Below are 21,347 nucleotides of genomic sequence, written 5' to 3'. Positions count from 1 at the left end.
ACCTAATTTAGAAACAATTTCAACGCTTTTTGTCTCGATCCATTGCGATATAGCAGGATGCTTGTCACAGCACTTACATATTGTTGCTCTTTTGATGGTTTGAATGCTTCTACTGTCCTCATTTTTCTATTATTAAATGTAAATGCTTGTATGTGCAAAACAAAGAATCTTTGAAGTGTTTGAAAAAGTGAATTTAATAAATCAGATTTTTTACACATTACATAAACTATCAAAAAGGTAAGAGGCAATCATTTTAAAGTGCAACATCCCTTGGCTGTTCCTTAGCATTAGGTGTACTTGTACCTTTATATTTCATATAAAGTACCTTTAACACTGTTAATAATATCAAACAGTTTTTGCACTGCTGTCCCTGAAAGATCACTAAGCCTGAGCTACAATAGATACTGGATATTACAATTATAAGTTATATTAACTTGAGGATGTTTTGGTATTGCTCTGCTGCATTTTATCATATCTCATCAGAATCATCCCAGTCGCTGACGGTCACTAAACTGCTCTTGAGAGTGCTGCTGGTTCCTGCGTCTGTGAGGCCTAAGAAACATAAAGAAAGAAATCAGAATCACAGCCAGACTTTACATTAAAATATAACAAGTAATATTAATGTATTAATTCAATTATTTCAACTATAAAAAATGACATTTGTTTGACAATTGTTTGGACAATATGTACATTTCAGATTAAATCAAAAACCACAGTAGCCTTTCCTCAAGCAATCTGAGTTTCTAAGATGTAAATCATCTGTAGCCATGATTTCTCATTAATAAAATATTTTGAGTTAATAATGAATTCTATGTACTTGGCTTCGGTTCTTTGGCCATCGATGAGCCCCACACACTCGTGCTGGTGTCCAGACTCTTGTCCAGGCTCCTCCTGACGGGTACGGGACATTGGCTGGGTTTGGTTATAGCAGGCACATCCTCCAGAGAGGAGATATCCCAGTCATCATCCTCATCATCTTCATCAGTGTACTGAAAGCAACAGGGCAGGACAACACATTACAAATCTAATATAGAGATAAAGACTAACTCATTTCAGGAGTAAAAAAAAAAAAACTTAAAGGAAATTATACATACCATTCACAAATTTAAAATATATGTTTTCTATGTTGATATATTTAAAAATGTAATTTATTCATGTGATGGAAAAGCTGAATTTTCAGCATTAATTAATCCAGTGTTATTTTAGTAATACTGAGATCCTATTATAGTTTTTATTAATGCTTTGAATTAGTTTTTATTTTTATATTTTATGGTTTCCTTTTATATTTATTTAAACTTTTTGTAATTTTGTTATTTTTATTCGTTTTTTTTTTCAATGTCTATACAGTTTTTATTAATTTTTATTTCAGTTTTGGTTCTTTAGTACATCAAGTTAAACTAAATAGAAATGAGAAATGTTGCTAGCTGAAATATAATAACTTTTTAAAAAGTTTTTATATTTTACTTTGGTTCAGTTAACATTTATTGTACTTACAGTGACAACATTTTTTTTTATGGTTTTTAGTTTTAAAATAACTATATAATAACCCTCGTTCCTCCAGTCTTCAGTTTCACATGATCCTTCAAAAATTATTCTAATATACTTTCTGTGCAAGAACCATTTGATAAATTAATATATATATATATAAACATATTATAAATAGTTAAATATTTTTGTTTTATATTATAAATGTCTCTGCGGTTACTTTTGATCAATTTTATGCATCCTTGCTGAATAAAAACTCAACCTTTTTATTCAACCTTGCTGAATAAAAAAATTAATTTCTTAAAAACTTACAAACCCCACACTTTTGAACAGTAGTGTATATCTACAATATTTACTACAATTATGCTGATGAGCTACATTACCTGAATGAATAAGTGTTTACTGTATTTTTTATTAATAATGTATGTTATTATTTAACATTCCTTAACATGTGGCTTCTCAATAAAAATTTAATTAAATTCCAAAGTACCTCAAATAAATTTGGAAATTTTCCAAATGTTCTGTTGAGCTAGATTACAATGTCACATTTATTTACCTTTGCATAATGTAAACATCTGTATCTGTTTAAAGCAGCAGGTCTCACCTTTAGCTCTTTCTTTGGATCTTGCTTTATATTTTTGACAGCTGTTGGCTTTTCAAGCAAAATGTTAACGCCCCCTGCTGGTTTCTTTGGGCCTCGTGCTTCCAGCTGTTTTTCAAGACTTTTGCTAAGAGTTTTGACATTACCTACAGAAACCACACACACACACAAACAATACAAATTTGTAACATTTGTGTTTCCAATTGCAATACAACAATTCCACACCATCCTGATAATAGAAGCGAGTCTTACTGTGGGTAATCTTCTCCACGTTTCCATTCTGGTCAGTGTGTTTATGCAGCTGTGAGAGGTTGATCTCCTCCATCTCGCTGCCGTCGGTCCACTCGCTGTCGCTCTCGCTCAGAGCCGTCACGTCCGTTCTGTCCGCACTGATCACAGCAGCAGCGGAGCGCACAGCAGGAGTGTGAGGGGTCGAGTGCTGCTGTGTTTTAGCAGTCTGGGCCTTGACTGTGGTGCTGTTGACCAGGGCGGATTTCTTCTGTGTTTGAGGGGTTTCTTCTTCAGACGATTCCTCTTCCTCAGATGATTCCTCATCAGAGCTGAATGGAGGAGTTCTGCAGATGAGATGCAATATGCACGTTCATACAACCCAGAAAAAGGCATTGCACAAAATATCACAAATTGATAACGTGATAACATAATAAAATCAGTGATCATAGCCGAAGTGATGAACAACAAACAAAATAAAGTCAACAGGAAACGGCATTTGTGAAGCACAGTTCCCTTCTGTTATGTGACACATGTCTGATTGAAACTTGTCAGTGTTGCAATCATTAACTAAAATTAAAATTTTAGGTTACACTTTATTTTAAGGTGTCCTTGTTACTGTGTAATTATACATTTAAATACTGAGTAATATTATTTAACTACATGTACTTACTATATGGTTAGGGTTACTTGGATGTAATTATGCATAATTAATTGTTATTATAGTAGTAAGTACATGTAACAAGGACACCTTAAAATAAAGTGTTGCCAAATTTTATAACTAACATTTAATTAAAATATACATTAATTGAACATAAAATATACAAAACTTTATTTCGTTTAGTTTCTAACATTTTTATTTAGTTTAAGTTGAAGTACTAAAATTATTCAAATAAAAACTATAAATATAAATGAATAAAAACTAAAAATAAACATTCAAATAAAAAAAACAAAAAAACAAAAAATAAAAATGAAAAACTAAAACTTAATCAAAAATAAAAAAAAAAAAAAAACTAACAATAATATAAAAAAGTATAAAAAAAATCTAATATTACAAATTCTATAATTGTGCATTAATAATACTTAAATAACACTGTTGATTGGACATGCTTGGATAAAAAAAAAAACATTATGCCCTACCAAGCTTGGATATGTCAGCAGAAAACAATTAAAAGATAATAAATACAATAAAAAAAACATATATATTGTGCATTATCATGAATATACAAATATTAATAGAGTCTGTTTAATTTTTCAATTTCAAAAAACTCCTACTGTCATGAAGGCCAGAGTAAACGTTGCTGTACCTGTGATGTTGTAGCGGTGTGGAGGTCTTGGGCAGGGTGCTGCTTCTGCTGCGTGGAGTAGGTTGTGGGGTGTGCTGCTGTTTAGGAGCAGGGCCAGACACCACTCGAGTTACTGTAGATGGAAAACTGCTGGATCTGGGTCTGGACTGAACCACTGCAAGAGAATAATGCAAAAATCAGCTCTATACTGTCTACAAAAGCCTTCTAATGCAGCATCCTGACTGAAACGGAACTCATGCATGCCACAGAAACATCCACACAAATACAAACAACTCACAAAAACTGGGTGAAATATTGCATTGTTTAAATGTTAGATATTTGCTTTAATATATTAAACTGTATGCCACATTGTTATTTGTCAGTGTTATTTTGGTGTCATTTACATATTATTATAGTTTTTATCAATATTTTAATTAGTTTTTATTTATATATTTTAACATGTCTATATAGCTTTTATTTCATTTTCAGTGTTAGTTACTTTAGTACTTCAAGTTAAACTAAGCAACAATTGTAAAATGCAAAAACGTTTTTAATGGTTTCAGTTTTAGTTAACGGTAATAAACACGTTAGAAATAGACATAAAACAAATATGTTCTCAACCTTGAAACTGTGAAGGCAATTCCTGACCTTGTTCATGTTGTTTGGGTTTGGCTGGCTGCTCCGTGTTCCTCTCCTTCACTCTCTGCTCCAGTTTATGGCTGATCTCTTTCAGAGCCCTCCTATATGGAGGATCCTCTTCCTGTCTCTTCTGACGATCAGTGATAACCTGGATCATGGTGCTCTTAAACGCCCCTTTAGAGAGACCACTGACTCCCTGAACAACATGACAGACATTGAGCTTATACAGTGTCATGGCTTCTCAACTGCAAGTCCATCTGAATAATCTATAAAATATATTCTGGTAATTAGTTATTTTGTAATGCAGGTTGACACTCACTACCTTGATGCCTAAGCTCTGCAGTCGATCTTCAAGGTTCTGCTGAGCTGCCAGACGCATGTCTCTCCTTAAACCCGGGTTCTTCAACAGCTCCTGCACTTCCTGCTGCCATGACCAGCTCTCTGTGTGACCTTCAGAGATGCTAGAGGAATCTGAAAATATAAGATTAATGATCATGGTAAGTGGCACTCATCATGTTGGATGACACATAGTCTAGAATAAATTTTCTGCCATTCTACAATTGCAGTGGCAGATGCTGCTGCTCATTAACAAAAAAGCAACTGAACACCATAACATGGTATTGGAAAAGATGCACACCATTGCTCTATAATGCAGCTGCAGAGACAAAGTAAAACAAACAAACAAAAAAACTCTGTCATGCTCACCAAATCTAAACAAACATATAAAAAAAAATAAAAAATAAAAAAAGTTAAAAAAAAAAAAAAAAAAAAAAAATTAAAATGTAATTTATTCACTCCAGTCCTCAGTGTCACACGATCCTTCAGAAATCTTTCAAATATGCTGATTTGCTACTCAAGAATAATTTCTTACTATTATTATCAATGTACAAAACAATTATGCTGCTTAATATTTTTGTGGAAACTGATATATTTTTGTAGGATCCTTTGTTGAGTTCAAATATCTTTACTTTCACTTTTGATCAATTGAATGTGAATTTGCTGAATAAAAATATTAATTTAAAAAAGCATACTAACCAGAAACCATTAAACATTGGTGTATATAAAAGTATAATTATTATTATAATTAATAATAATAATAATATTTAAATAATTAACAACTGTCACCTAACCACTTCATATTTTAATATCAGCAATTTGCTTGCAGTTTTTTTATATAACTAAAATTAATGAATTAGTCTGACCTTGCAAAATGGAAAAAAAGAAATATAAATATATTGAAAAATATAACTGAAGAAAAACTGGAAATGTCTCTGCAATTGTACAATGACTTTTATATTTTTCAAACCCATAAACAATGGCGAATACAAGTAGCTCATTTACTGTATCTTCACAATGAAATGTCCTTTCTCTTGCTCTGAGCTGTCCAATGATTACATGCATGCTCATGCCTTTAGTTTGGCATGCTCAGCACTGAACACACAGACCTGAGCCACGCAGAGGGATGCGAGCATGCCACAGACGACTACACTCAATCACTCCACTGCTTTACCTTTCTCCTCCTCAGACAGCTCCACTATAGGATCCAGTTTATGGACTGAGCTGGACTGCTCTAATAGGACAGTGCAAAGAGGTCAGAGAAGAGTGCAGGGGTTATGGATGGACATATTCAAATCTAACCCTCTTATTTTGCACTGATATTACCCATACTGACCGCATGCTGATTAAAGACCCTGTTACATCATGTGTCTGTTAGTTACATGTACAGTACATTCAATTTAAAGCCATCTCTATGCTAGTGTACACCCAAAACACAAGGTTAACCTCCAGCAGACATAAACTACAGTTCAGAAGTTTGGGGTCAGAAAAAAAAAACACTTTTATTTAGCAGTGAAACATTACACTGACCAAATGTGAGTCATTAATAATGATACAAAAGATTTTAAATTCAAGCAAATGCTGTGCTTTCTTTTCATCAAAGAATCCTGAAAAGTATCATAGTTTCCACAAAAGGAATACATTACATTTTAAAATATATTAAAATAGAAAACAGTTATTTTAAATTGTAATATTTCACACTATTACTATTTTACTGTATTTTTAATCGAATCAATGCAGCCTATATGAGGAGACTTCTGTCGAAAACATTAAAAGCTTTCCTGACCTCAAGCTTTTGAACAGCAGTACAGCATTAGGTCTGACAGATTTTCCTAACATGCAAAAGTTTTGATAGTTGCAGTAGGTTATGAATCTTTGAAGAAACCGTATTTATTTTTTGAAGATTTATCACATCATGCCTAATTAGGTCACAGCGTGTGAACTGTGATCTACATGATGTTTAGCGATCGATATTATTTTGACATTATCTAACAACACCCAATTATGCAAGGACTTACCACTGAGCACCACTTTAGCTTTAGTCTCTGGAGCCGGGGCAGCAACCACTGAAACCAAAAATATAAAATATAAAATATAATTTTTAAGAAAATTCATTGATCATATAAACATACGTTTGTCCGAAAATATAAAGTCTACACACCTTCGCGCTGTACTGTTATTGCTGGTGGCTTTGACGAGATCTGTTTCATCTGTCATATAAACAAAAGAGCATGTTATTTCTTATAACAAAAAAACCCAGTCAGCAACACATTATCTGAGCTGTCACTTCAAACTTATGTTTCACTGAAAGAACAACCTGCATAATGATGAGCTGACAACACAATCAGTGTGATGATAATTCCCACCCATACACTCCTTCAGCACGAACTTAAAGATTATACTGTGGGCTGCTGCGCTAATACAGGAAATCCTGAACAATCGAGCCTCTTCCTGTGCTGGGATACAGTACTGACCTGCTTGTTTTGGGAGGCAATAATCTGCTGCTGCTCCTGCAGCCTGTGGCTCAGCTCCTGCACCTGTCGGCGTGATTCCTCTCGGCCATCTGACACAGCCGAGTGCAGTTTGAACAGCTCCTCCTGAAGCTGATGGAACAGATATGTTGTGGATATATGAGCTATTTCTGTATTTAAACAGCATCATGAGGCCTGTGAGACCTACCAGACTTTTTTCACTGTCATTTTCCTCCTTTACTTTTTGCATTTTCCCTGCCCACTTCACCTCCTGAGTAAAGAAAAACATCAGCTTTAAAACTACAGCAATTTCCATTCTAAGGTGTGGTGAACTGCACTGTCCCAAATCAAATGAATGTTGTATCTCTCACTTGTTTGTGAAGTTTTTGCTGAAGTTTAACAACTTCCTGCCAGTGTTCATTACCGGGCTGCACACTCTCCTGCATATTTTTCTGTTGTAATTTTAGCAGCTCCTGAGGAGAGGAAAGTACCATAATAATGTCATTTCAGTATAATCACATCACATAATATCAATACTTCTATAAACTTTTGCTTTGTTTGATCAGTGTATTTTGTCCTTTGCAACCATGTTCATTTAAATCCAGCAAAGTTTGGAAATCCAGCATATAGTATATAATATTATAAATGTTATTAATTTGGAACAATAAACACACATTTTCTAGGTTTCTGTTCTTTTGATGCATTAAATCCATGTCCCGCTGACAGGCATGTTTGACTTCATCTATTTTGCTGTTCATCCACATTTTCTCTTCTTCTTTCCATATTTCCAGTTGTCTCTTAAACTCTTCCTGCCTTTGAATGAGCTCTTTCTCCTGGAGAAAACAGAGTATGGCGTACTTATTTCAAATAACAAAACATTTTATTAAAAACTTGGTGTCTCTTTTGTCTCCTCTAACCTGTTTAGAAGTGCAGTCTTTCTGCTGTGTCTCCATTTGGGACGTGACCAGGGTCAACTGCTCCTGTAGTTTGTTGATTTCCTCTTGTAACTTCATGGTCTGAATTTTTTTCTGATTATCAGGCATCCGTTCTGGAAAATATGAGATGCTGTTGTTAACTGTACTGAATGTGCACTCGTAGTGTACTTCAAATCTTACAAGTATATTTTGCTGTACTTGCAGATAATACATTATTAATTAAATATAAAAGGCCATCCCTTTAATTAGAATCCCTTAATGACAAACTAAAGAACAACAAAATAAATAACATATAAATTAAAATATAATAATCCATAACAATAATTTAAAGTTCATATATTTTAAAAAAAAAAAAAATAAATGGCAACTTTATCATTACAAAGGTGTTATTACAAATACAAATACAAATATAAATACATAATATACAAGTTTCTTTACATTTATTTGAAATTATACATCTTATTAAATGTATGTATTATAAAAAAACTATAAAACATTTTTACTTAATTGCGATTAAAATGCAGTTGCCTGAAAACATTACATTTAGTTTGCATTTACGTTTATTCTTTTAAAGTATATTATTTCCATAAGTGCTCTTTAATAGCATGCTAAAATGTGTGCTTGCAAAATACAACAGAAACACATTGTGAAGGGATTCAGCACACAGTTTGAACTCACTGATGTCAAACTCCGTTGGATGTCTGCGCTGCATGTGACTTTGCAGGAAAGAGGCATTCATGAAGGCTTTCTCACAGTGTTGGCACTGAAATGCAAACAAAATCAGGGGCCTGATTAATTTTTGTGACACCAAATCTGTGATGAATAATACAGATAACTTATTTTTAAGTGACTTGCTTCTTTTGTATTCCACTGGAAAATCGAAGTCATATAGGTTGGGAAAACACGGTAAGGCTGAGTAAATGATGATAGAATCTTTCTTTTTGGGTGATCTAAAAAGCAAATGTTCCCGGAAGAATCGTTGCTGAAGGTTAAAGCGAACACGAGCCCTGCTCAGGTGACGAGCAGGTGTCGGTGCAGCTCAACACAGCTGTCACTCACACACCACTCACCAATAATACCAAGAGACAATGTGGGCACGTTGCCATGGAAACACCGGGTGGTGCAAGGTTGATGTTACATCTTTTCCCCGCTCGGATCTCTCGCTCCAATTCACAGATATGTGGAAAATTCTCAACGCAGAACATCATACACTACATTTAGCAGCCAAAACGCCCGTCTGGTACTCTCATGCAAATTTAACCACACTGCCACTGATACCCATCACCAACACACGCACTGTGTTTGCCTTTTTCTGCAACAAGACAGGGAAGACTGTCTCCATAAAACTCCCACTGTCTGACATAATTGCATTGCTGCCCAAACATAACTTCCCAAATCAACTGTGAAATGCAATTATGTGTTTAGGATCCATTGGTGTCAATCTGCAGCCTCAGCAGGTGTTGAACAAAGACCAAGGCAGTGTATTACAGAACTGGAGGAACCTCTAGAAAACTGTGAAGAAATATCTGGGTCCAATTTCAGCTCAAAGTCAAAGGAAAAATATATTTTTCAAAGAGAAAATTAAGGTTATTTTAAGATCAAGATTTTTTTATACACCTTTAAAACATCCTCTACTTTTTTGTGAAAAAAATAAAAATAAATTAATAATATATATATATATATATATATAAATATATATATATTATATTCATTTTACTGGTTTGTATTTATGCTGATTTTATTTGAATAAAAAAAAAACTTTAATAAAAACATTATTTTTGTCTAAAGAAGATTATAATATATTACAGTAATAATAAGTTATATAGTATTTAATAATAATATTTTTATTTATTATTTAATATTATACAATATTATTTTTTAAACAATGCTACATTATATATTTAAATTTGTATTTTGCTTAAATAACATTTTTTCCCAATTTTGACATCATTTCCATGACATCTCCCCCTCAATTCATATGCAAAAAATATCTCACTCTCTTTACTGTAATATAACAGTATTACTGTAACAGTATTACTGAATAATCATTAGCTATTGTAATATATATATATATATATATATATATATATATATATATATATTGTGTAGTATTTGTTGTATTGCCTTTATAATTTAATTTGAAATAAAAAAATTAATAGATCAGTAAACCAATGAGGATCATTACATAAATTTAAATTATGGGCAGAAATGTCACTATAATATCACAATGCAAAACAATCTTATTGTTACTAAAAAATAGGCCTCATTGTATTTATGCAAAATGCAACTTATTTTTTTAGATTTTAGGGGAAAATTAATCATATCCAGCTAGGTAAAGACTTCACTGCTCACAGTTAAATACACTTGATCCTGAATTAAACAGTAAACCATGAGCAGCACTTTTATTTCGATTCTGCTGTCAGGCGCCTGTGCTTTTCCTAGCAACCACATGAAACACCAGGTTTTGCCTTCACAACAGCTGGCCACAATCAGGGGCGACAGTTCCACGATTGCAAATGAGCAAACAGCTGATATAGCCCTGGTACAAACACTGAAATGTTTCTAAAACCAATGCAGCATGCAGTTTTATTTCATTGATAAGACGAGTGGGAGGGGATGATGGGCATGATGGGGGATGGGTGCTTTGATTTGTTTCCTCCACTTAAGGCTCTTTTATAAGAGGAGTACAAGTCATCGTCACCAGCTGACACCATCTGCTCCCTTCTCCAAATCCTGAATGCTGTGTCCAAAAAACACAGCGTCTGGTGATTAGCTAATCCTGCCACGGCCTGCAGGCCTGATTATGGACTTAAAAGTGTTGACATCACTTCATTTAGAATGAATACTAAATCCAGACTGTCCTCCAACAAAAAAACGACCCTATAGGTTGTTTGTGCAAGCACCTTATTACGACCTTTATTTACGTCTTAAAGGGATACTCCATCCCAAAATGAACATTTTGTCACTAATCACTTGCCCCCATGTCGTTCCAAACCTGTAAAAGCTTCGTTCGTCTTCAGAACACAATTTAAGATATTTTGGATGAAAACAACCGGGAGGGCCTGTGACTGTTCCATAGACTGCCAAATAAATTACACTGTCCAAGGTCCAGAAAGTATGAAAAGCATCGTCAGAAATACTCCATCTGCCATCAGTGATTCAACCGTAACGTTATGAAGCGATGAGAATACTTTTCGTACACAAAGAAAACAAAAATAAAGACTTTATTCAACAATCCCTCTCCTCTGTGTCTCTCCAAATCAGCATAGCACCCTTTTGTCAGTTCTGAGCAGTACGCAGATGGCGTACGCTCCTCTGTGTCAGCCGCACTGCGCCGATGCACTGTTTGCTTTCAAACCAAACATCAAATAAACGAAAAAAAACATAACCATTCTGACCAACCTACACACAACACCACACTACATCTAAATACTGCTCAGAATTGCCAAAATGGCGCTACGCTGATTTGGAGAGACACAGAGGAGAGGAATTGTTGAATTATTCTGACGATGCTTTTCATACTTTTCTGGACCTTGACAGTGTTATTTATTTGGCAGTCTATGGGACAGTCTCAAGCCTCCCTGTTTCCATCCAAAATATCTTAAATTGTGTTCCAAAGATGAACAGAGCTTTTACGGGTTTGGAACGACATGGGGGTAAGTGATTAATGACAAAATTTTCATTTTAGGATGGCGTATCCCTTTAAAGTTTAGTGCCCTCAAATTATGATGCAGATAAAAGAGTACAAAGCATTAATATGAAAGTGTCCTGTTGCCAATAGGGCCGCAATTGTAGTATATGCTCTGATGGGTCGTATTTCAGGGATTTGGACAAACGACCTATGCGGGTGTATTGGAGGACATGTCGCCTAATTCACATACATTTACTTGACAAGCAAAGCACATACTGCACTAGTGATAGTAAAGTACATACTTTTAAAGATGCAATGAAATCAAAATTGGTAGTTTTCTTACTTTTAGTCCATGTCTGATAGCTTTAATGCCGTCTATATGCAAAAAATACTCCTAAAATTAGATTTTTTTTTCTTTTTAACAGATATTCGCATTAAGAACCTACATTTTTTGTATTATTCAAATACTACTATTTTATTTATTAATATTAATAATTTTTTATTTTAATTTTAGTTTAAGTTTTAATAATTTTGCTATGTGCTTTTATAATTTGTAATCGTTTTTTAAAAAGTATCTTTATTTAGATTTTATTAAAGTTTTAGTCATTTTAGCCCTTACAATGTCTTAATTAGAAATGCCCTCGCAACTAACAGAAATAAAATCATTTTAAGGATTTTATTTCTGTTAGTTGCAAGGGTTTCCTAATTTCTGTTTCAGTTTTTATGTTTATGTTTCTCATCTAATCTTAACTAACACTGATTAGAGCACAGTATGCGAATTGGGATTCAGCCTTAATGTTGCTCCTTCACACCGTCAAATGTGAGAATGTGAGACAGGGGTGGAATAGAGTCTGGCCTTGAGGGGGAGGTGACAGCGACAATGAAAATGCTAATACAGACATTCACACTCCACCACGGGGCTGTACAGACCTTGTGGTAATTGGCACTGATCCCTGTGCTGAACATGGCTTGCTGAGAGGCTATGATCTTCTTCCTCTGCTTCAGCTCCTCCTTTAGCGTCTTGGCCTCCTGGGTTTTTTTCTCCAGCTGGACGCAGAGCTGCTCTCTCTCGCGCGCCTCCGCCTGAAGCCTCTCCTCGGCCGCCTGCAGGCTGATGCTGAGGCAGTCCTGGGAGTGCAGCAGGTACTCCACGGTCAGCTGGGCCAGCCGGAAGAGCTTAATCAGAGCCGGGTCCACGGGGCTCTGACAGCGCTGGCAGCGCTCGCCCTCCACGCTGCAGAACGTCACCTCCGTGATGTGCTCCTGTAGAGCGTGGAAGTCCAATTCAGAAGCTACCCGGTCCACATCCACGGCATTGATCCGACGCCAGTCTACATTCTCACGCCGGGCTCTGAACTTGAAGGTCGGGGGGATGCCGGTGGCTCCGGAGGACGTAAGTGGTCCGGTCATGGTGGATGCGGCTGGTCTGCTCAGGCTGCCGGATGAGGGCTGACTCTGAGGAGAGCTCAACAGAGACGGGATCCCTGCTGAAGAATGGGCTCCCGGGGGATCTGACGGGTAGGGGTAGTAAACGTTGTCATAAAATGGCTGCAGGGGGAAACAAAGAGCTAGGTGAATTCTTAAAGAAAAAAAGAGAGGCATTTTTGATTAACAAACCAGCCCATTTCTCAAGGTCACACGTAAAAGCATTCCTGATTGATTCCACCACTGCAAGCTAATCGTTACCAGCTAACAGCAACAACACAAGCAGGTCCACAGGACTACGAGCGTTCATTAAACAGGTTAAATGCGGGAACAAAACAGTTTAATCGTCGATATATGATAAATTCCACTTTACTTCGCTGATTCGCGCTGTCGCTTGCTTCCTTACCATCTTGCTGTTTTTGTGAAGTCTTGATGAATGATCGGAGCGGCGAGCGGCACAGCAGTTTCAAGGCGTCTTGTGCGTTTCTATGGAAACAAGAGCGCGTGTCCCAGTTTGCACAGCACACACTGCACAAGAACAGAGAGGAGGAAAAGCACGTGGATGTTAAAGGTCTTTTACATTTTACCTGTTATTTGCCACTCAAGACAGATCGTCTTTATCACGTATTATTTAAAAAAATCTACTTTTTTTTTTATCTTAACCGGTTTAATTTTTGTAAAGGATATATTACTAATCACCAGATTGCAGTTTATTTAAAATGATTGTTGTATTATCGCACAATAATTAATTACTTCACATATAAGGTGCATGTTATTTGTTCATGACTACGTTTGAAAACTATTTAAAAGGAATGCAACGCGAATATACGAGCTAAATGTGTATGTTCGTCTTAATACATTTTAATGCTTGCTTTAATTCATCTTTTTTTATTCAGATATATAAATACTTCAAAGAAAATTAAACGTATGTCTTCACTGTGAGCTATTATTACTTTAATGACATTTATTTATTTATTTATTTACATCGGCATGGAATAAAAAGCAATAAAACAAAACCATGCACCAATGCCCGTTTAGTATTAAATAATTTATCACCTTTTTTTCACTTTACGACAATACAATTATTAAAAGGGGTAATTAAAATGTGGTAGGTTTAATGTCACAACGCAACATAAAAATGTTAACATCTTTTAGGTAAATATTAATATCTTAATGGTTTTAAACAGGCTTCATTGCCTTCATGGAAAACATAAAGTATATGTAAGTTGAGTATGTATTCATTTTACTTTTTTCGTTTGCTCTTAGTGTGAAATGTGGCCTAGATGTTCTTTATAGAATATTCACTTTCATGAGATGTGACTTTTTTCCTTTACACAGACTCTGAACGTCTCTCTTTAGTCTAGAGCATTTCAGCAGTCTTCTTCTCAGATTACAGCCCCTTAAAAACATCTCAAGTTGGGACAAGCTCAGTTACGAACAAAAGGGTGACTCGTGCATGAGAACGGTACAGAAAGATTGCTTAAACCAGAAGACAAGGTCTCCATTTCAATTCAGTACAGCGAAGTGAGGGATAAATATAAAATAAAGTTAATTTTCGGCCATTTTCAGGGCAAACCAAAGAGTTTTGGCGACTCAGCCATCGGACGCCAAGTAACGGGAAGGACAGATGCAATGGCTCTTACCTCTCGGCGAAGAAGTTTTTACAAACAATCCGTGCAGAAGTGCGTCAAAACCTGGCCGTCCGAAAATCCGCTTCAGCGCTGCGCTGCGAAGCAAACAAACGATACGCGGGTTTGGTGAACTTTAACACAGACAGAAACAAAATGATTCCCCCAAAAGTGTGAGCTCCAGTATGCAGAGCGCCGTGACGTCACACAGCGCATTCCTGGCGCGAGCCTCATCTCTTCTCCGGGGCTCGAGGAGGAGGAAGGGCGGGGGAAGATTTGCAGGAGTCCCGCAGGGAGCATCCACACACAGGCCCCACATCAAACCTACTGCCAGTGTTGGGAAGGTTACTTTACAAATGCGAAAGGTTACAGATTACAAGTTACCCTATTTAAAATGTAAGTAGTGCAACTATTTCAGTTACTTTATTAAAATAATGCAGGCCTAACTGATTACATTTGATTACTTTTCTAAATTTCTAATTGTTACGTCATTTTCAACCATTTAACATTTTTGGGTTTTGATTGCTTCTATTGTACTCATTTGTAAGTCGCTTTGGTTGTAAACCAGGCAGGGTTAACCTTACAGCAGTACTCAACACTGATTACTGTTTTTGAAATCAGTTTTTTGCATAGCTATGACAGGAGACACTTGCACCTAACAATGCCTGAAATAACAGTTAATCTAAAAAAAATAATAAAGCATATACATAAACCCGAGTAGGATATAAAACAGTTATCAAATAAGCAGGTGTTCTACTCTACAATGGTGTCTCATATTTTAGAGCAGTCATGCAATTTATGAAAGAAGTCAATTAAAATCTGTATGTGGGTGTGTAAAAATAAATAAATACAAATCAGATGTAACCACTTTTGTAATCGTTAACATTTTCATAAGTAACTACAACTGTTACATTTGTTAAATTATGTAATTGCAACACATGTAACAAGTTACTCCCCAACACTGATCATAACTTTTATTGACAACTGGGCTTTTCTTTTGAGTGATATAGCTAATACAGATATTTAGAAATATTCTCAGGCACTTAAACTTTTTTAATACCTGATTATTTACATAATAATAAGAAAACTAAAATGATGCCTGAAAGGAACTTAACATGAAACCAGATGGAAATAAATCAGATTCATGACAGGATGGAACCTGACAGGATTGAAATAAAGAGCTACAGGTTTGCTAAGCTTACAGAAAATTGTCAAGTTCATATTTCTGAATTTTGAAATCATTTGAAACTTTGATAATATATACTGATTTTCTGTAGTTTTATCAAACAGAATGGAATGGTTTAAAGTGAGACAAAGCAACTGATACTTCAATACAAAATATAAAATGTCACCAATGTCATCATATATTAAGATTATTAGTATTATACACTCTATAGCCTATGTATGCGTGTGTGCATATGAAAATAACCAACATAACAGGAATGAGCATAGGCTAGGTATGCAATTATTGATATGCTTTTAAGAATGTTACTCATTCGCTTTATGCATTTTGACTATATATTGTTCCATATTAATATAAGAGTATAATGTAAAATATAAAAGTATAGATTACTATCCATCATACTACCTACAGTTTAACACTGTGTTCACATAGTCAGGAGACCAAGTGAGTATTTCTTAGCCAATGACGCCATCCAGTGGTAAATATTAGACGGTGCTTTATTAGTGCGCATGTTTGAATTTCCAAAATTTCCAAATACTCAAATGATCTGAGTTGTGTTATCTGTCATTTGATTGAGCTTCCTTCGAGGTTCCTTTACAATCTCCTGGTGCTTCCCATTAGTCTGGAGAAGGCTTTTATATATAACTGTAGTAGGCTATAAACAGAGGAATGCACAGATATTGCTATTTACACCAGAGTGCAAACAGAATAGAATACTAAATTGTCATGCAAAGAGCAAATAGCATCTATTTTCAATAGCCTTATATAGCCCCAAAAGCTTTTAGTCTTAATAGACCTGAATCATAATGAGACTATTGCTTGACATTGTACATGGAATTAAATGCATTTTCAAATAGACAGCATTTAGATAGCATTTGGAAATGATGTAGGCTACTATATGTGTGTGTGTATGTGTGTGTGTGTACATATACAACCAATATATATATATATATATATATATATATATATATATATATATATATATATATATATATATATTGGTTGTATACACACACACACACACACACACACACACACACTGTTTATACTGTATATATATCCCAGTAGGATCAAAGGACAAGATTTTTGTAATGTGTAAAATATTTATTTATTAAATGAACATGATGTCTATCTTTCTATCAATGTTGAATTTGAGAAAATGTATAGAAAATTATTAGCATCAGAGACACTCAACAAGTGCCTTTTCCCACAGATGTTTCAAAATAATTTCTTTGGTAACAGAGAAACATTCTGTACATTGATATTTTTTGCAGTAACATGTAATATATGAATACCTTTACAGCATGTTAATTTCTACATTCACTATACATTTTAACAATTTAAGAAATACAAATTAACATCAGTTAATGTATTAGGAAAGAACACAATTTAACAATGATCAATAGTATAGTAATAAATTAATCTAGATTAATAAATGCTGTAAAATAATTGTATTAAGGTGTGATAGGCTACCGTTTCTTTAAACATTGGATTACACAGCCGAGTCTATGGGGGGCAGGCTGGGTCTAACAGACTGGCTTTCTTGTGTTCCTCTCCTCCCTCCACTCGCTCTGGTTCCTCTGCTCTCACTGTATGATTGGTGTGAAGGAGGGATGATGACTGTTGTGGGTCTGGACGAGCCCGGCAGCATGTACGTCCGTCTGGTGCGCGCTGTCATGTAGGTTGGGGGTTTTCTGGGTTGTTTATTAAACCTGAGTAGAAGACAAAAGAGTTATCAATGTACTACATATTCATTATATTTTTAATATTATTATTTTGCTTATTTCAATGTAGATATACACAGTGCAATGGACCAGACCTTTTAGGGAATGACTCTCTCCCAGAGAAATAACCCATGACTGCACTTCCACAAATAAGCAGACATGAACCCCCCCAACCGATGAACAGAGCTGCACCGAGCTCAAACCTGAGAAACAAAAGTCATTCACTTTAAAGAAACTTTTTAAAGTTTTAAAGTTTTTTTTTTTTTTTGTAATATAATTTTCAATGTCATTCTGATGGTAGCCCTACTCTGACTTCTAATAAGGCAAATTCCACCAAAAGTAATTTCCTTTTGGTAGAATCCTCTGTAATTAGACAAATATAATACAACAGTGCGTTCCACTCACTTAACTCTAGGGGTCTTTAGAGTCACAAAATACACAAAACTACTTTAAGAGCCCATATCTTACCAGCTAAATATTAAACATGTTACTTTTTTTTTAGGTTCACAGTTGATTAAAAGGCGATTGATGAATAATTTTAATTTAAATAATTACATAAAATAAAGATTTATTTGAAATTAAATTAAATGCCAAATTAAAGTAAAATGCTGAATTAAAATTTAATTAAATGCTGAATTAATTTTCCTAAAGTCTATCACTAACCTATGTCCACAGCCATCTATTTTGCAATTATCTTTTTTTTCAGTATGTCTGCAATGGTTTTATCGTCTCACTAGCTTTCTGCATCTCATGCAAGGAGTTCCAAAGTTAATGTAAAAGGGGCGTAATTAATTGTTAATTTCTTTTGCATCATTACTGCCACCTTTATTTATTAATTTGGTTAGTTATTAAATTAGTATTTTTGGACTGGGCAGAAATGTTTCATAGGTTTTTTAATGGTCCAAAGAGCAAGATATGCCCTTAAGGATGTCATCATTACTCAATAACTAATCTACTTTCTAAAAAATGATGCAACTAGAAATGAGAAGTACTTATAACTTTCGAAATTAGACATAAAGTATGACCAAAATAAAAGTACCATTTACGTACTTTAATTCTAAGAAATATGGATCCACAAATTCTGAGCGTGTCTTTTCTCCCCACCAGGAGTACACTATCATACCACAAAATCCTGCAAAACAGACACAGCAACACATCAGTTTATGATATTCAGTTTATGCAAAATGTTCACGAAGAAAGGTTTTTACCAGATGCCATGTATGTCAACGCTGCTGCAAATGTAACTCTGGCGTTGGCGAGCTCAGAACCTCCGATTTTGGTACATTTCATCCCAATGAGGGCAAGAACAGCCCCCCAGAAGCCAAAGATCACAGAGACGACAGCCAGGGCCCTGCAAACATGGAGGAAAACTACCAACCAGACAGAGAGAGAGAGATGCTATTAATGATCCTGCATTAACATGAAATCAAGAAATAAGGCCAGATTTCTTCCTCACCAGGCAGGTCCATCATGGAGGGGTAGTATTTACAGTCAGATACTCCTGTGGTGTCTGCGACACAGTCCATCCAGAGGTTGGAATAGTAATCACCGGCGCTGAGAACCACAGACGCACTTTCTGAGACGACCCAGTACTCAGTGGCCAGAGTGGAACAATTCAGAACCAGCCACACACAGGACACAAAGCAACCATCTCCACGTACATCACCACCGTTCGCTGCCTCATGCTGCCGGCTTAATGAGCAGAGAAAGAAAATGTGTGCATGTGCGGAAAAAGCTATGGTGAGAGCGTTGCATGTGTTTCTGAGAGGCTTCGAGTCAGTAATGAAATGAGATTAAACTGTGATGTCTGTCTCCTCCTGTTTTTGGAACCTTCCTTCTGCAGTTTACAGCTTGAAACTGGTAAAACTACATGGTTTGACCTCATCAGCAGTTTTTATTACCAGAGGGTATTCCCATGCTTTCCAAGTCTTTCTAGGAAAATGGTTTTAAAAAACTTCCAATGCATGTCTAATGATCTAGAAAAAGTGAAATTAAAGAACAAATTAAAGCCAATATGTCATGAAAATACAGCTTGTTTCTCATGCAAAATTAATGATAAATTGAAATTAAATACAAAATATTTGAAAATGAAATGAAAAAACAAATACATACCTATAAAAACCGATCAGATGAAGTTATGTAAGTAGAACGGATGTTATACAAACACCGCATTCGGATACATATTTTGAATTATATTATTATATATTACAATAATATGTTATAAAGATATATTTTCTCTGTTTTCTGCCTTGGAAAACAAAATGTGTGCTAAATAACAACCTCTTGACCCAGTTTCTGTTGAAGCATTTATTACTCATTGTACTTGTAATGATCTTGTTTGTACAGGTTGTCTTGTTTTTGAAATATAATCTCTGACAGAGCATCAGCTGGCTACTGGGTATCAAGCGTCCTGGGAATACTGGGAGTTCATTGTAATTAAGATACTGATCTAACATACAAAGTTTCAAATGACATGAAAAGTGTGCACTGTTTATGTATAAACAACATTTGGCTATTTCAGTGCTACCAGCATAAAATGAGAAAAATCAAGATAAAGAAAGAGTCAAATACAAAATAAAGGATGAGTTGACTTAAAGGGTTACTCCACTCCAAAATGAAAATGTTGTCATTAATCACGTACCCCATGTCATTCCAAACCCGTAAAAGCTTTGTTTGTCTTCAGAACACAATTTAAGATATTTTGGATGAAAACCAGGAGGCTGGTGACTGTCCCATAGACTGCCAAGTAAATTACACTGTCAAGGTCCAGAAAAGTATGAAAGATATCATCAGAATAGTCCATCTGCCATCAGTGGTAAAACCGTAACATTATGAAGCGATGAGAATACTTTTTGTACACAAATAACGACTTTATTCAACAATTCGTCTCCTTTGTGTCTCTCCGCATCACCGTAGCTGCATTGTGGAGAACATCCGCTGAACGCAAGCAGTGTACGCTCTTCTGTGTCAGCCGTAACACAAGGATACGTTTTCTACATGTATTTACACTTTGATTTGAACTAAAACAGCGCATCAGTGCAGCGCGGCTGACACAGAAGAGGGTAAACTGCTTGCTAACTAACATACTTACATAATTATGAAATAAAAATGTAAAATCATTAGATAAACAGTCATAATTATGACATAAAAATTCTAAATTAGGATAAAAAATTTATCATTATGAATTTTGTTTTTCATAATTTCTCTCACTGAACTTCATTGACCAGCTAGTTTTCAATACTCAAACAAATGAAGTTTATTTGAACTGCAAATACACGATTACATATTTTAACACAGAATTAACACTGATTTACAGCTTTACCCCTGAATAAGTAACTACTTACTGTGCTCTTTGGTCGCTTTTGACTGAAAAATTTTCTGTTTTGAATTTTTAAAAATCACAGCTTCATCGGAATGGTCCGAAACTTAGTGACTTTTATGGCATTTGGAATGTGAACACACAAAAAATTGAGGGCATGATTCAAGCAGATCAAGTAGTCGTAAAAAATAGTCACACTTGTGGTCTTCAGTCAAAAATGACCAACAATAGGAAATTAATGGGAAATCGACAAAAAAGAAAATACAATAAATGTACAATCTACAAATCTGACAGAATGCAGTTGTGACACAAAAATGTACACAGAAATGACAGGGTAAAACTCTAAAACATCAAGAGTGCAAAACTAACACATTCACTCACTCACACACACACACACACACACACACACACACACACACACACACACACACACCTATGAACTGGTGTGATTGTAAC

General features: G+C 35.2%; 2 protein-coding genes across 8 annotated transcripts; both read right to left on the bottom strand.

Moving 5' to 3' along the window:
• Positions 1-215: 215 nt before the first annotated feature.
• dzip1 (DAZ interacting zinc finger protein 1) lies at positions 216-14,864 on the bottom strand. Of its 7 annotated transcripts, none has more exons than XM_019077567.2 (19): positions 14,681-14,862; positions 13,411-13,565; positions 12,543-13,160; positions 8,660-8,744; positions 7,964-8,094; positions 7,721-7,879; positions 7,418-7,519; positions 7,255-7,317; positions 7,050-7,178; positions 6,737-6,785; positions 6,594-6,641; positions 5,750-5,809; positions 4,559-4,710; positions 4,249-4,435; positions 3,622-3,775; positions 2,339-2,661; positions 2,090-2,232; positions 818-989; positions 216-552 (listed from the first exon to the last, which is right to left on the bottom strand). In XM_019077567.2, exons 2-19 carry the CDS (start codon positions 13,444-13,446, stop codon positions 470-472), a joined length of 2,694 nt encoding a protein of 897 aa, XP_018933112.2. In that variant the 5' UTR covers positions 13,447-13,565; positions 14,681-14,862; the 3' UTR covers positions 216-469. The 7 variants fall into 7 exon arrangements, with proteins under 7 accessions (XP_018933112.2, XP_018933113.2, XP_018933114.2 ...); XM_019077568.2 differs by having other exon boundaries at positions 4,562-4,710; positions 14,681-14,861; XM_019077569.2 differs by having other exon boundaries at positions 13,444-13,565; positions 14,681-14,861.
• Positions 14,865-16,998: 2,134 nt separating this feature from the next.
• On the bottom strand, positions 16,999-19,256 carry cldn10d (claudin 10d). The gene is given in 6 exon segments (XM_019077560.2): positions 16,999-17,560; positions 17,668-17,775; positions 18,623-18,704; positions 18,781-18,942; positions 19,029-19,220; positions 19,223-19,256. Coding segments are annotated over 6 exon segments (798 nt in total). The 3' UTR covers positions 16,999-17,340.
• Positions 19,257-21,347: the final 2,091 nt, after the last annotated feature.

The sequence above is a fragment of the Cyprinus carpio genome, chromosome B6 (genome assembly GCF_018340385.1).
Source record: "Cyprinus carpio isolate SPL01 chromosome B6, ASM1834038v1, whole genome shotgun sequence".
NCBI classification, from domain to species: domain Eukaryota; kingdom Metazoa; phylum Chordata; class Actinopteri; order Cypriniformes; family Cyprinidae; genus Cyprinus; species Cyprinus carpio.
Note: the sequence above shows the minus strand (reverse complement) of the source record. Positions and strands in the feature narration are given on the sequence as shown.